At 55.8% G+C, this 14,882-nt stretch overlaps 2 protein-coding genes across 2 annotated transcripts; both read left to right on the forward strand.

Moving 5' to 3' along the window:
- Positions 1 to 487: 487 nt before the first annotated feature.
- pla2g15 (phospholipase A2, group XV) lies at positions 488 to 10,347 on the forward strand. The gene is made up of 6 exons (XM_028808856.2): positions 488 to 680; positions 6,340 to 6,496; positions 6,573 to 6,691; positions 8,818 to 8,916; positions 9,139 to 9,363; positions 9,486 to 10,347. Exons 1-6 carry the CDS (start codon positions 590 to 592, stop codon positions 9,995 to 9,997), a joined length of 1,203 nt encoding a protein of 400 aa, XP_028664689.1. The 5' UTR covers positions 488 to 589; the 3' UTR covers positions 9,998 to 10,347.
- A 991-nt stretch (positions 10,348 to 11,338) lies between these two features.
- Positions 11,339 to 14,753, forward strand: ccdc113 (coiled-coil domain containing 113). Its single transcript, XM_028808857.2, has 9 exons — positions 11,339 to 11,485; positions 11,880 to 12,015; positions 12,672 to 12,806; positions 12,894 to 13,049; positions 13,133 to 13,213; positions 13,548 to 13,703; positions 14,132 to 14,239; positions 14,332 to 14,487; positions 14,630 to 14,753. Exons 1-9 carry the CDS (start codon positions 11,406 to 11,408, stop codon positions 14,699 to 14,701), a joined length of 1,080 nt encoding a protein of 359 aa, XP_028664690.1. The 5' UTR covers positions 11,339 to 11,405; the 3' UTR covers positions 14,702 to 14,753.
- Positions 14,754 to 14,882: the final 129 nt, after the last annotated feature.

A 14,882-nucleotide genomic window follows, 5' to 3' on the forward strand; every position in this document is an offset into this window, starting at 1 on the left:
TTGAAAAGGTGGCAGTCCCAGTCCACCATCTAATGTCCATTCAAGCCGCAGTGCTAAGGGGTCTGCAGGTGGACCTGCTAAGCCGGCCTGGGCGGTGGACTCTGCCTGACCCGACAGCTTCACCGGGAGTTTCAGGAGTCGTTACAGCATCTCTCGTGTTGTCAGTCACCCATCATACCCTCTACTACGAAAGGGGACGACGCCGCCGGCGACTCGCCCTCCCACCCCCTTCTCCTTCCGAGCCCTCACCTGGACGGGGAGACCACGCCGAGGCACCTCCGGGGACTTGCACCGCGTCCACGCGCAGCTTCGTGCTTTGAGTACGCTGACGGCGCTCCGACGCCGCTCATTGGGACAAACAGACAGGCGGACATTTTAAAGCCCACCCGACTCTCTCCCAGCAAAAGCGCGCGCGTCGCGTGTACACAAGCCGGCGACACGTCCAAGCCCCGCCCCAAAAGGCCGCGTGCGCACTGGAGCCTCTGCGATTGGCTACTCCGGGCTGTTTGTTTCCGCAGGCTGGCGGCCGCTCGCTCAGTCACTCACGGTCGGATGCTCTTGTCCGGGCTGCTCGCAGTGAGCCGAAGCGATGGGCGCCCTGAGCGGACTTGTGTTTCTGTGGATCGGCGGCTGGCTGCTCGCCTGCTTTGCCGCCCCGGGAAGGCCGCCCGTCGTACTTAGTAAGTGACGCCGCCGATTCGGGTTGTGTATTTCGCCGGACGCCGCTGTGAAAGGTTTCTGTTCCTGACTGCTCAGAAGCCGAGGAGTCCGGGCAGTGCCGCTCCGCGCCAGACACCATAAGAGCAGCGGCGTTGGCGCCGTGTGGCCTGCGCTCGCCTCACGGCACCGGTCCGTCATGATGTCCAACAGTGTTGCCGGCAGGTTGGGAAAGCACCCCTGTGGACCGGCATCACGAGGAGAGCTGCGCCGAGCGCATGATCGCCAGAGTGCAACGAGTGTGACTGTCATGTGAGCTCGGGGCGCGGAGAAGACATCGCCCGGCAGCGGGAGCTTCAAGTTGTCGCCGTTTGTCAGGCGGTTTCGTCACTGTGACAAAATGACAAGGGGTCGAGGCCAAGAGTTGGCTCCGCCGATGCCGTCAGTTGTACTGAACTAGAACCAGGACCGAGGAAATAACATTGATGGAGCCACTGGAGCATCTTTTTATTTGAATCTGCCGTTTCCATTGCCCGGTGCTGACAATTCATCAGACGGGTTCCTGTTTGAGATGTGGCAGTTGAAGAAGGAAAGAGAATTTCAACATTGTGTGTAATCAAAGTCCTGTTGCTTAAGACCCCATGCCTGACCACTGTGCCCCACCATAAAGATAAGAATTTCAGCATTTGCATTTATATGGCGCCGTTCTCACGACTCAAAGCGCTCAGCAATTGCAGGTTAAGGGCCTTCTTTGCTGAAGGGCCCAACAGAGCAGAGTCCCCTACTGGCATTTACGGGATTCGAACCGGCGACCTTCCGATTGCCAGTGCAGATCTCTAGCCTCAGAGCCACCACTTGAAAGGTCATCAGTGCAGGTGAAGCCACACTGGCACTGGGACAGGTAGAGCCGAGAGGGCTCAGGTGTTAGGAATGACCCCAAAAGTTAAGTGCTGTGCTGTTTTGTGCTATAAAAAGGTTCTTTTTATATTGCTGGACAAGTTAATACTGGAATTAACAAAATTAGAAGCCGTGGTTTACAGGTGATGTCCACTCAAATCTCCGACCAACAAATCGAGCAGAGGCGGCACGGTGGCGCAGTGGGTAGCGCTGCTGCCTCGCCATTAGGAGACCCATCTGGGTTCACTTCCCGGGTCCTCCCTGCGTGGAGTTTGCATGTTCTCCCCGTGTCTGCGTGGGTTTCACAGTCCAAAGACATGCAGGTTAGGTGGATTGGCGATCCTAAATTGTGCTTGGTGTGTGTGCCCTGTGGTGGGCTGGTGTCCTGCCTTGTGCCCTGTGCTGGCTGGGATTGGCTCCAGCAGACCCCCGTGACCCTGTGTTAGGAGATAGCGGGTCAGATAATGACTAACTGACTGACAAATCGAGCCGTGTGGCGCTTTGCTTAACGAGGCCTGAAGTTGACTTTGGTTTTGTTGTGGTTTTTTTTTTTTGTTGTTTCTTTGATGTCCCCTAAACTTTTATTTCCTACAACTTCAAACGGTTCCCATCTAAAAGCTGCTGGTTTGAATGGTGAAGTTATTATTAGCGCTCACTCCCCCTTCACGTGGCCTTTTGTCACAAGTCTGCGGTTAAAACCAGGCAGGTTACGTAGTCACATGGCTCTCTACAAACGTCACCCTGTCGGATCCCTGTCCCCTGTCCTGGGCCGGAGGGCCACCGCAGGCTCAAAGGAGTTTAGGAGTGGCGTCTCAGGAGGGTTCAGGCTCGGCACTGATTGGCTGGCTTTTTTAAAGTCCTCCATGTAGAATTGGTAAATGAGAGCATCTGTAGGACCAGCTGTGACCACGGAGGGAGGGCTGGCAGTGCCCGGCTGTGTGAATGAACTGCTGCCCTTGTTTTCTTAGCCATATCTTAATCCGAGTGCAAGGTCCATGTTGTTGTTTGTCGTGGTGTGCGTTTAGCCAAGGAGTAGCATTACAAGTCAAAAGGCACTTTGTGTTGACTTTGCATGTTTCTCGATTGTCACACTCATTTCACACAGATACCATCTTCACTCGGTGGCTTTCTGTTTGGTGAGAAAAGAGCCAGCCAAGCAGTTTGAGGTCAGCTGGCTGTTCGCTCAGCTCTGATAAGCTCCACAAAGAAGACATATTTTGGTTTCTTCATCCCTGTTGAACATCTTAAAAGCAGATGTTGTGGTGCACCGAGCGGGGAGCCTGTGTGACGTTGGCTTAACTTTCACAACACCCCAGTGTTTCCAGGTTTTTGTATTCAGTTCCCATGAACGACCTGACGTGGTACCAAGTGAGCGGCCGTCTCCCAGAGGTGAATCAAACCACGAGGCCGTCCCAGTGATGGCGTCTTCTCAGTTTCCTACAACAGTCGAGGTTATCGGACCTTTGGAAGTTTCTCCTGCCGACGTCCCATGAGCCTCTGCCTGTACGAGGGACGTCGCTTTGAGATCTTATTTGGACTGCACTGCAAAGGCCATTATAACCGTTAAAAGTTACCCACGGTGCCCCTGGAAAGTGGAGGAGACGGACAGGAACAGACAGGCCTGGTAGGCCACGATGACAAGACAAGTTTGTGAGAGGTGACAGATTGGGCGGTGGGCACAGCTCGGCGGTGCCACTTTCTGCTGGGACAAGTAGAGTGGCACTAAGACGGCCATTGCTAACTCTGCAAAATAAGAAAAAGAGGAATCTGTCATGTGACTCGTTGACGCTCAGAAATGTCACCTGGCCAGTCAGAGTTTCCTCCGAGTTCCTTTTGGTGGACTCCGTGACTCCTTGGCTTCCTTCGCAGTTCCTTAACGGAGTGGGTTATGACGGATGCCCGCCGATAGGAGTGTTGTCACAGTAATTGTTGTGGTGTCACAGCACCGTATGATCTAGCGCTGCTTCACACAGGCAATCACAAAAAGTCGGGACACCCGTAGGAATTGTCAGCATCGCGGTTAGGAAGTCCACGTGCCAGCTGGACGTTGTTATCTTGTCCCCTAAATGAGGCCTAAACCCGTTGTGTTACCCGCTGGCACTTTGCTGCTGGCCTTTGTACCATCTCAGGTGTTTCACATAATTTGAAACGAGCTCAAGGGGATGGCTGGCAGCTTGTATCAAGAAGCAGCACCAGTGTGCCCATCCAGGGTCTTTAGCCCGAGGCTGAGTGTGTGCCACCCTGGGCAGGCACTGAGGAGGCCGTTCTGCTCGTAATCAGGCATTCTGTATGTTAGTGTTTGACAGTTTGATTGGACGTGGCCCCTTCATACAGGGAGTATGCCCCCGTGGCGTGATGCCCAGCTTGTCACCTCTCAATATGAAGCACGTGAAGTGACATGCTGTGTGCGTCACACGTGGGGAGCTGTGACTGGGGGTCTTGTGATTTAAAGCCTTTTTTCCTCCAGACTTCATTCAGGGGTCTTCTGTTACTTTGGCTTTGAACGCTTGTCGAATTTGTGTGTGTGTGGCACCGTGGTGCCAGTGGAGCACTGCAGCCTGACGCTGAGCCCTAATCTGGCAGGAAGGGGTCTTGGTGTCCTCTCTACAGCTGCTCGGCCGAGGCCTGGACATTAAATGGACGCTCCAGTTTGTGTTGTTTTAATGTGTGGCGCGGTGGCACGGCCATTACGACTGCTGCCCCCCACATCCAGTGCCCAGTTGCCACCTGTTCTCCCCTTTTCTGCAGCCTTCCTCCCATATCCACAGAGGTGAGCCCACCTGGTAACTGGGTGTGGATGTCTGCCTCAGGGGTCTTGTGGTGGTTCCTCCCTTGCGCCCGATGCCGCCAGTGCAGCTCACAGGGCGCTCTGCGTCATGGCACTTTGTGTGCGTGGTGGGCGTGTTGACACATCAGGGGATTTCCTCCCAGACTCCTTTTAAGGTCAATGAGGTTTTCCTGGGGGGCTTCATTTACAGAAAGTCTTGTGATCCGAGCCTGACTGGCACCCTAAGACTCGACAGCGGTGCCCTCATGCCATTGTCTTTTTATGTGTTTGCATGGCGCTCTTGGGGATGTGAGCCCTCGTTCAGGGGGCCGCTGCTGCCCGCTTTCCACTGCGAGATCACTGGCGTGAGTCGTGTAAGGAGGCTGCCCCCTGGGTGTGATTTGTGTGGTGCCCTCAGCTACACTTGGGCCTTTTATTCGTCACAGTTGGTGCCCCCCAAAATGAAAGAGCAGAGGGCAGCACATGGGCAGAACGCAAATGGACCTGGCACTGGGCTTGTGCCCACTCACTGGACCTTGTTACACAGGAACTATTCCTCTGAGTGACTCTGCAGCAGACAGGTGACGAGGACACCGGTGTCACCCGAGTGTCATTGCAGACTTGACAGTCTTCATCCTGCAGCTGGCAGAGTGTCTTATCTGCCAGCTTTCTGCACAGCTTTGGTGGCGAGAGGAGGCCATTCGGTCCATCAGGCTTGTTTTGCCCACCGGACACATGCGCTCCTTTGGCCTCTCCTTGGCATGGCATCTTGCTGACCTGCAGCAGGTGGTCCATTCACACACACGGGTGGTCCTCATGCGGAGCTCGTAGCTGTTGCAGTGCCACAGAACCACCAACTGTGGTGACGAAGGAGGGTGTCGCCATAGCAACCGGCTGGGGGGCTCGGAAGAGGTGTGTGGATGAGGATGTGGCGCCTTTGTGGTATTCTGTACCAGTTGTCAAGCCACAGAAATGAGCAACGGAGACCAGTGCCCGTCAGCCCCAATGCCAGCTGTGCACCTCTGTTAATCTGTAAGCTCCTCTGTGCCCTGCTGTGGACGGGGTTACCTGGGGTATGCCATTCAGACGTTGGATGTGGCAGATGCCCGAGCTTGTCGCGTTGAGACATTCAGTTTCTGTGTCTGCCTGTTTGCAGTTGCCAGGCCACAAGTGGGCACTCCCTTAAACAGGCCAGTTCCTGGTCTCGCACTGTGACCCTCGGGTGGCCCAGTTTGGCGCTGACCGGCTGTGCAGCATCCTCTCTTGCTGTGCCAGCCACTTTCAGGTCCTTTATTTTTGCCTCGAGTGGACACGACAAATGCACGAAGGAGCCACAGCAGAGCTGGGCAGGCTTGAGTTCAGTCTGGCACGTGGGCACGGCAAGCCGAGTACCCACCCTGTGAGTGAAGCTGCCACTCGTGACATGTTGGAGTTCCTCTCTGACGGGCGAGCGTTGCCTGCCGAGTGACGAGAGTGCGCCCAGCCTGCCGCTTTGCTCGCCCTATGGAGTTCTGTCAATATTTGCCCGCCCCGCCAGCTCCCTTGATACAGCTGTTTGCCCGCCCCGCCAGCTCTCTTGATACGGCTGTTTGCTTAGGCACTGTTTACATGCCAGCTTCAAGTCCACTTTGCCCTGTGGATGTTTAGCAAGTCTTTGACAAAACTCGGCTGGCATCACCCTGGATGTGCCCCATGAATACCCCACCCCGGTTGTGCCCGTTGGTCATCCCTCTTCTGAGCGACACATGACTTCACACAACTTGTGCCAGTGCATTGTGGGTGCTGGGATGGGCACGCCCTCTGTGTGATGGGCGGGCGGAGCCTGACTGGTGGTCGGCATGAGTGTGCCCGCCTGCCATGCCTTTAGCTCCATGCCCAGGGTGTGTTTTGTTGCATTGTAATTTTGTTCAAACCTTTGTCATATGAAATCTCAGTCTTGGTGTGGGCAGCGTGCCCTGGGCATGAGTGGGTGGGAGGGTGCCTTCCGGTCCGTCTCTGATGTGCCCGCTCTCTTTCAGTTCCAGGTGACCTGGGTAACCAGCTGGAGGCCAAGCTCGACAAGCCCACCGTGGTCCACTACATGTGCTCCAAGAAGACGGCCGACTACTTCACCCTGTGGCTGAACCTCGAGCTGCTCATCCCGCTGGTCATCGACTGCTGGGTGGACAACATCCGGTAAGGGGGCATGCAAAGTGGCACTGGAGTGGACGAGCATAGACACGGGTGCCAACTGGCTTTCTTTCCTTCACAGGCTGGTGTACAACCAAAGCACAAGGTCAACGGAGTCCCCTCCCGGTGTGTACATCAGGGTCCCGGGATTTGGCACCACCTACCCCATTGAGTACCTCGACCCCAGTAATGTCAGAGTGGGTAAGTGCTGTCCTCCTGGCACAAGATGGCGCTGCCCCTCCGTGGCAGTCTGCTTTGCCATTTGCGTCATTAAGGTGTCCCCCCTCGACTGGATGTCTGCCCCCTGTAGGGGCACACAAACGGGGTGCCACCTTACTCGGGCCACCAAGCAGCACACAGCAGCCCTGAAATTCTGTCACCGTGCGGCTTCCCCAACCCTTAAGCGCTGGGCAGATATCTGCGGGTTCCTGTCACTCGTACAGGGCGTCCAAAAAGTATTCACAGCACTTCATCACTGTCTCCACATTTTGTTATCTTACAGCCTTATTCCAAAATGGAGTCAATTCATTTTTTTCCTCAGAATTCTACACACAACATCCCATAATGACAACGTGAAAAAAGTTTACTTGAGGTTTTTACAAATTTATTAAAAATAAACAAACTGAGAAATCCCATGTCCATAAGTATTCACAGCCTTTGCCATGAAGCTCCAAATTGAGCTCAGGTGTCATCCTGTTTCCCCTGATCATCCTTGAGATGTTTCTGCAGCTTCATTGGAGTCCACCTGTGGTAAATTCAGTTGACTGGACCTGATTTGGAAAGGCACACACCTGTCTATAGAAGGTCCCACAGTTGACAGTTCATGTCAGAGCACAAAACAAGCATGAAGTCAAAGGAATTGTCTGTAGACCTCCGAGACAGGATTGTCTCCAGGCACAAATCTGGGGAAGGTTACAGAAACATTTCTGCTGCTTTGAAGGTCCCAGTGAGCACAGTGGCCTCCATCATCTGTAAGTGGAAGAAGTTCGAAACCACCAGGACTCTTCCTAGAGCTGGCCGGCCATCTAAACTGAGCGATCGGGGGAGAAGGGCCTTAGTCAGGGAGGTGACCAAGAACCCGATGGTCACTCTGTCAGAGCTCCATAGGTCCTCTGTGGAGAACAGGAGAACCTTCCAGAAGGACAACCATCTCTGCAGCAATCCACCAATCAGGCCTGCATGGTAGAGTGGCCAGACGGAAGCCACTCCTTAGTCAAAGGTACATGGCAGCCCGCCTGAAGTTTGTCAAAAGGCACCTGAAGGACTCAAGGACCATGAGAAAGAAAATTCTCTGGTCTGATGAGACAAAGATTGAACTCTTTGGTGTGAATGCCAGGCGTCCCGTTTGGAGGAAACCAGGCACCGCTCATCACCAGGCCAATACCATCCCTACAGTGAAGCATGGTGGTGGCAGCATCATGCTGTGGGGACTGGGAGACTAGTCAGGATAAAGGGAAAGATGACTGCAGCAATGTACAGAGACATCCTGGATGAAAACCTGCTCCAGAGCGCTCTTGACCTCAGACTGAGGTGACGGTTCATCTTCCAGCAGGACAACGACCCTAAGCACACAGCCAAGATATCAAAGGAGTGGCTTCAGGACAACTCTGTGAATGTCCTTGAGTGGCCCAGCCAGAGCCCAGACTTGAATCTGATTGAACATCTCTGGAGAGATCTTAAAATGGCTGTGCACCGACACTTCATATCCAACCTGATGGAGCTTGAGAGGTGCTGCAAAGAGGAATGGGCCAAACTGGCCAAGGATAGGTGTGCCAAGCTTGTGGCATCATATTCAACAAGACTTGAGGCTGGAATTGCTGCCAAAGGGGCATCGACAAAGTATTGAGCAAAGGCTGTGAATACTTATGGACATGGGATTTCTCAGTTTGTTTATTTTTAATAAATTTGTAAAAACCTCAAACTTTTTTCACGTTGTTATTATGGGGTGTTGTGTGTAGAATTCTGAGGGAAAAAATGAATTGAATCCATTTTGGAATAAGGCTGTAACATAACAAAATGTGGACAAAGTGATGAAGCGCTGGGAATACTTTCCGGATGCATTGTACCTGCCCAGCCTAGTCTGTCGTGCCCTTGGCACAGACTCCATTCAGACTCTGTCGGGCAATCTTGGGGCACTTTAGGCGGGCACCTCTGTTTACTGTGAGTTGCCCAGAAATCCGGTCACAGCTCCAGTCAGGCAGGCAGTGCCATTGCGATGACGGCCTCGTACTCACGCCTGGCAGAGCCCGAGGACGGACCTAAGGCTGGCACTCATCAGCTCCTGCTTGGCATCCTCCAGTGACCAGCTTGCTCTTGTATTTTCACAGGCATCTACTTCTACACGCTGGTGCAGGCCATGGTGGACTGGGGCTATCAGCGAGACCACGACATGCGAGGCGCCCCCTATGACTGGCGCAAAGCTCCTAGTAAGTAACTGCCAGAGCAACGGCATGCGAGACATCTGCCCCAAAGTAAAGAGCCTATGATGGCATCGTGACACTCTGGGGTGGCAGACTGGCTGAGCGTCTCCAAGAGCACAGCAGCTGGGGTGGTCAGGAAGTGGGCAGCAGTGCTGGGCCAGGGGGCGCTCCCAGTCCGGTGGGCACACGTGTCCAGTTGCCCGTCACTGCCATGTCCTCCATTTTCAGATGAGAACAAGGACTACTTTGTGGCGCTGAAGAAGATGATTGAGGAGATGGCGGAGAGCTTCGGTGGTCCGGTGGTCCTCATCGCACACAGCATGGGCAACGTCTACACGCTGTACTTCTTGAACCAGCAGCCGCAGGAATGGAAGGATCGCTACATCCTGAGCTTTGTGGCTCTCGGCCCACCCTGGGGCGGCGTGGCCAAGACCCTGCACGTGCTGGCGACAGGTGAGCGACGACTGGGCGGGAGGTGCCCTTTGAAGGGTCAGGTGGCAATGGGGGGCTGGAGGGCCCTTACTGCACATAGCGCCCGCCTTTGTCACTTTTGCCTGTCCCTCTCTGCCCCGCAGGTGACAACAATCAGATCCCGGTGATCAGCAGCCTGAAGATTCGCACCCAGCAGCGGACCGCCGTGTCCACCAGCTGGCTCCTGCCCTATAACAACACGTGGAGCGCCGACACGGTCTTTGTGAGGACCCCTGCCGCCAACTACACCATCCGCGACTACGAGCGCTTCTACAAGGACATCGGCTTCCCGGAAGGCTGGCTTATGAGGCAGGACACGGAGCCGCTCATCTACCAGCTGTCGGCGCCACGCGTGCCCGTGCACTGCCTGTATGGCACCGGGGTCGAGACGCCCGAGTCCTTTGTCTACACGGACTTTCCCGACAAAGACCCCAAGGTGGTGATGGGCGACGGGGACGGCACGGTCAACCTGGCGAGCGCCCTGAACTGTGGCCGATGGCGACGGCAGCAGGCCCAGCCCGTCTCCATGTTTGAGCTGAGGGGCACCGAGCACATCGCCATGCTGTCCAACGTGACCACCATTGACTACATCAAGCGGGTCCTCCTCGCCCCCTAACGTCGCCGGGTCTGGGACTTGACCGCGCACAGCGACCCACCGACTTGGCAGCACCCGGTGGGTTCGAGGACTGATGGGAGACACGGCGCCCCCGTGCCACACGGACTTTCAGTGCCAAGCCCTTGGCAGACGGGGGTCCCTCGTGCCTGGCAGCGGGGCAGGTGCTTTGTATTTATTGAAGAAGGCCCCAGTGTTGACAATCGGCCTCTCTGCTCGACGGCGCGTATAGCGCCTTTCAGAAGTGGCTGTCATGAAGCTACCTCGCCTCCACACCTGCCCCTTTTCTACTTCTCTGCCCAGTTTTTAGAAAATGAATGGCTGAAAATAAAAGAAAAAAAACAAAAACGCTTGCATTTCTGTGCCCCTGGCGCGAGTGGTAGGGTGACCCTGGCAACTCCTGACAATGCATGGCGCCAGTAGAACCAATGGAAATGGCCGGGAGTGGGCACCATGCCCGCCATGTGCCACGCAGTGAGGGTGTGTGTGACCCGGTGACTTTCCAGTGTCAACATCAACGCCAGTGACATTTGGTGACCAGGGGGCATCACGTGCAGGTACAACAGATGATGTGACCCCCCCCCAGTTGTGTCATTCTGCATCCGAGGCTCCTGTCTTCCTTGCATTTAAACACCCAAACCCGGTCCTGGGGCCCCCCGTGGCCTGATTGCGTGGGGTCTTGTCTCAGGGTTTCGGGGTCCATCTAGAATTTTGCCATTCATTTTTATTAAAACGTAATAATGAGGGTTACTGGCTAACGGCCTGATGCTGAAGCCGTCGCAGCCTTTTATGTCTCCGTGGTGCCCGCCGTGTTTGTTTTTAACTGTCGCCATCGTCAGGGCACAGTGAAGGGGCAAACTCCGCAGAAACGGGCAAAATGCGCAATCGGAAAACAACAAGAGAGTTCAACCGCACAAGCAACCGCAGGTGAGAGGCCGCTGTGCGAAGGTGAAATCAACCGCAGAAGAAGAGGAAAGAGCAGCGAATTAAATCAGAAACCTGGACAGTTTGGGAGCCAATTCTGCGACACCCCTGCCAAGTCACTGTGACGCTGTGACTCCCCTGTCCAGCCTTCGGCAGCTGCGCACACACAGAGCCCACCCGCTTGACGATCCGATCTTAAAAGCAGAGCCCCCTGGTGGCCGCTAACTACGAATTCGCGATCAGAAAACGGGACGCCAACGGGAGACTTGGCCTGTGCGACTCCTCCGTCCACTGGGCGTCGCTGTTCCTCTCCTCTGCGCCACCAAAGGAGGCCACGCCCTCCGTCCTCGTCTCGCGATCTCCCAGTTGACACGTCACGCGCGTTTTCCGCCTGCAGAAGAGGGTCGCACTGATTGGCGGAGCCTCGGCCGTTGGGTCGCTCGACAGGCACGCGGCTGAGTTTGGCTTTGTCGTTACCCTGGTAACCATGGCGCTGGTGGAGGCGGCGAGCGTTCAGCTCACGGAGCTCAGCGACCAGCAGCTGGCTGAACTTGTGCGGAGCGTCAGGTGCGTCCGGTACTGAGCCGCTGCGTCGTGCGGGCTTCCTGTCACACTGCGGAGGAGCGCTCCTTGGGGAGGCCCCTCCATGGCGCGCCCCGGCGCTCGTTCGGTGAGGGTTCGGCTGGGCAGCTGCGGGGAGAAGGCCGTGAAGCGCGCTGGGCACGACCCCTTGCAGGCCCGTGTTAGCTAACGCAGCGGTGCCATCGGCGGCCACGGTCCGGCAAATGAAAGGAGCGCCAGCCGCGCCACTTCACCACCCGGTGCGTCTCACAGGTCACGATCTGGCGACAAAAGTTAAAGTGGTAGAGCCGCGTGCCAAAGGTGCCACTCCACGACATGCATCCAGACATGATGCCAGTGGCACCCACACGTCTTGAGTGTCCCTTTTTTCTTGTGACAGCCTGTCCAATGCGGCCCTCCAGACCGAGACGGAGATGTTCGAGAAGTTCGTCTCTCGCCTGGACCCCAAGGAGTTCAGCCAGGTGAACGTGACAAAGACGACCACCAGCGGGATAGCGCAGCACGAGCTGGGACAGGTAGGTCCAGGGAGCTCATGTTAGGCCCACCCGAGCACTTTTCAGTCCAACTTTGCATACTCTGTGTTCCAGTGGGTAGTCTGTGTGGTGCCCGTTACGAGTGGTGCTAGAAGGGCCAGAATGGCACAGCAGGGCATTCTGGGTCCATTGAGGCTCGGGGAAAACGTTTGTATTTTTTTTTTTGTATTGTGATGGGCAAGAGGCCCGTGGTGGCCCAGAGACACCTGCCACGTGCGCTTGGCATCTCCACCTCCTTTGCCATGTTTGAGGGGTGACAGAGTGAGACGGTGAGGAGCCACTTGAAGTGAAACGAGCAGATGGGCCATTTCTGGGGAGCTTTTTCTGCGTTGGCACTCAGTGCTCAGGTAACCAGAGTGGGCCATGTGGCGACCCCGATTAGAGGGTCTGGTGTGCTTCTTAAAAGTTTGTTAAATCTCCAAAGCCCTCCTTGACCCTGAAGTGGGTGAAGTCAGCTGGAGGACATCGTATTCATTTCTCTGCTTACCCTTATAGCACCTTTCACGGTAGGCACACAAACAGGGAGACTGTGGGCACAGCCTGGCCCGGGACCACCCAAGCAGGTTTTAGGATTTTTATTTTCATGCCAAGGCTCAGGCCTTTGCCAGCTGATGTGATGCCCTTCATTCAAACCACAGGTCAGCAGGCAGGAGCGCTTGGTACTGCTGACCATGGAGCAGAAGTGTCTCGTGGCCCAGCGGGAGGAAGAGGAGCTGCGGAAAGCCCTGGAACAACTACGGAAGGAGTCCGAACGAGTCGTCAACGCCTACAAGGTACTGAGGGCAGGGGGCACCAGTAGGCGCGGCTCACCTGTCTCTAGACCTGTCTGGTCCCCACTCTACCCATGCTTATTGTCACAGGCTGCCATCGAGGAGGCCGACTACCGCCAGGGAGAGGTGAAGAAGGCCTTATGCGAGTTCCATCGAGACTTTGGGAAGCGAGGGCATGAGAAGAAAAGGAGAATACTGGGAATCGAGAAAGTAACTCGCTACATCGAGGAGAAGAGCAAAACCAAGGTGGGTGCCACGCTCGTTCTGGGCTGCCAGCCCCCACTGTGGTTGGCCGTCCGCAGCTGACGCGTCTCTCCCTCCATCCGTAGGATAAGATTGTGGAGAAGCTGCGGCTGGAGAACACGGCGCTCAAAGTGAAAATGCGGAAGCTGCAGATGCAACTCAAACAGGTAACTTGGGTGCCCGTTCTGTCTGCCCCGTTGGCAAAGGTCAGTCACTTGAGATCGTAGCGTTTGTGCCCGTCATGTGGCAGCAGCTTTGACTCGAGTGTCAAGTGCTGCTCGCTTGTATCGACGACCGAGTGTCAAGTGCTGCTCGCTTGTATCGACGACCGCCAGCCAGTGTCCATCTGCGGAGGGTGCCAGCACGCTGCCCCCTGCAGGGCACAACCCTCAGTGCCAGCTGTGAGGAGATTTGGTGGGGGCTGGCGAGACATGTGCTCCTCTTTACTCATATGGCAGCTCCATCTTTGTGAAAGGCACTGGTGTCTGTTGCTCATTGCAGAAGGAGGAGATGGACGAAGCCCTCCATGAGGTGGACTTCCAGCTCCTGAAGATCGAGAACAGCCAATACCTGCAGAAGATCGACGAGTCCAAGCAGGAGCTCCTGAGGCTCAAGCTGATGGACAGAAACAAGCTGCAGATCCTGGACACCTACAAGGTGGGCCGGGTGGTCGTTGGGAGGCGGCGGGTGGGCCGAGCTCACCCCTCTAATAGCGGGCCTGGGCGGCTTTGCCCGTTTTCTACCCCTTTCTGTAGTTTACTCTCAATTGTGTCCAAATGGCGATGACGAGCTGTGAGCGGTGCAGACTCGAGTTCAAATGTCAGTCAGTGCTGAGGGGGGCAGCGCCCAGAGATGACTCTTGGTAAGCAGACCACTCAAAGTGGCACTCGTGTACCACTCACGGCTAACCATCAACAGGGGGACACAATTGAGGAAGCAGAAAAGGCCAAATGAAGAAGAAAACGTTCATCATTACCTCCCTAAATCCACACAGGCCTGACCGTGAGCTCGCTTGGTGACACCGAACCCGAGTGCCGGTGGGTGACGGGCAGCCCAAAGTCTGACCCTCAGTTGTCTCCCTTTAGAAAAAACTTCAGAATCTGACGTCCGAATCCAAACGGCTGACGGGTGAGCTGGCAGCCAAGAAGGACCTGCTGGTGAGAGTCGAGGCCGAGATCGTGCAGGCGGAGAAGGTAAGGGTGGGCCGCCCAGCTCGTGCTGCGTACTGGCGGGCCAGGTCACCATTGGCGCAAGCCTCGCCCCAATGCCACTTGTCTTTCGACAGGAATGTGCTAAGGCAGATGCTCAGAACAGGAGGCTGAAGACGCAGCTGTCGGACTACCAGGGTCCGCGGGCACTGGACTACGTGGCCATCAAGGCCCGGCACAGTGAGCTGCAGCGCGACGTCCACGTCTGGGAGCGCAAGGTGGACATTGCCCAGGTACGTTGAATGTGTGTGTGTGTCAGATGTCGTCACCCACAATGCACCGGGCCCCAAGAGTACCGACGGTAGTCGGGTCGCCGAGTGCCCCACCAGGAGGCACCCGTCCTCAAGGCACATCTCGTCTTCTTCTGTGTTGCAGATGGACCTGAAACGAAACACGAAGGCCTACACTCAGCTGACGAGGGCGAGCCAGCATGCCCCGGGCCCGTAGAGGACCTGGGCACAACTTCCTAAAACCTAATAAAGTGTTGTGAATCAAACAACCTGACTGCTTCATTGTGAAGGCTTGGCAGAGCGGGCATGTGGGGCACACGTGATAACTGAGGGGGGGCGGTGGGCCGAGTCCTTAGGGGTGCAAAGTGGCGACTTCAGCTCCTCCGTCTCAGGTGAGC

This window comes from Erpetoichthys calabaricus, chromosome 9 (genome assembly GCF_900747795.2).
Source record: "Erpetoichthys calabaricus chromosome 9, fErpCal1.3, whole genome shotgun sequence".
NCBI lineage: Eukaryota > Metazoa > Chordata > Cladistia > Polypteriformes > Polypteridae > Erpetoichthys > Erpetoichthys calabaricus.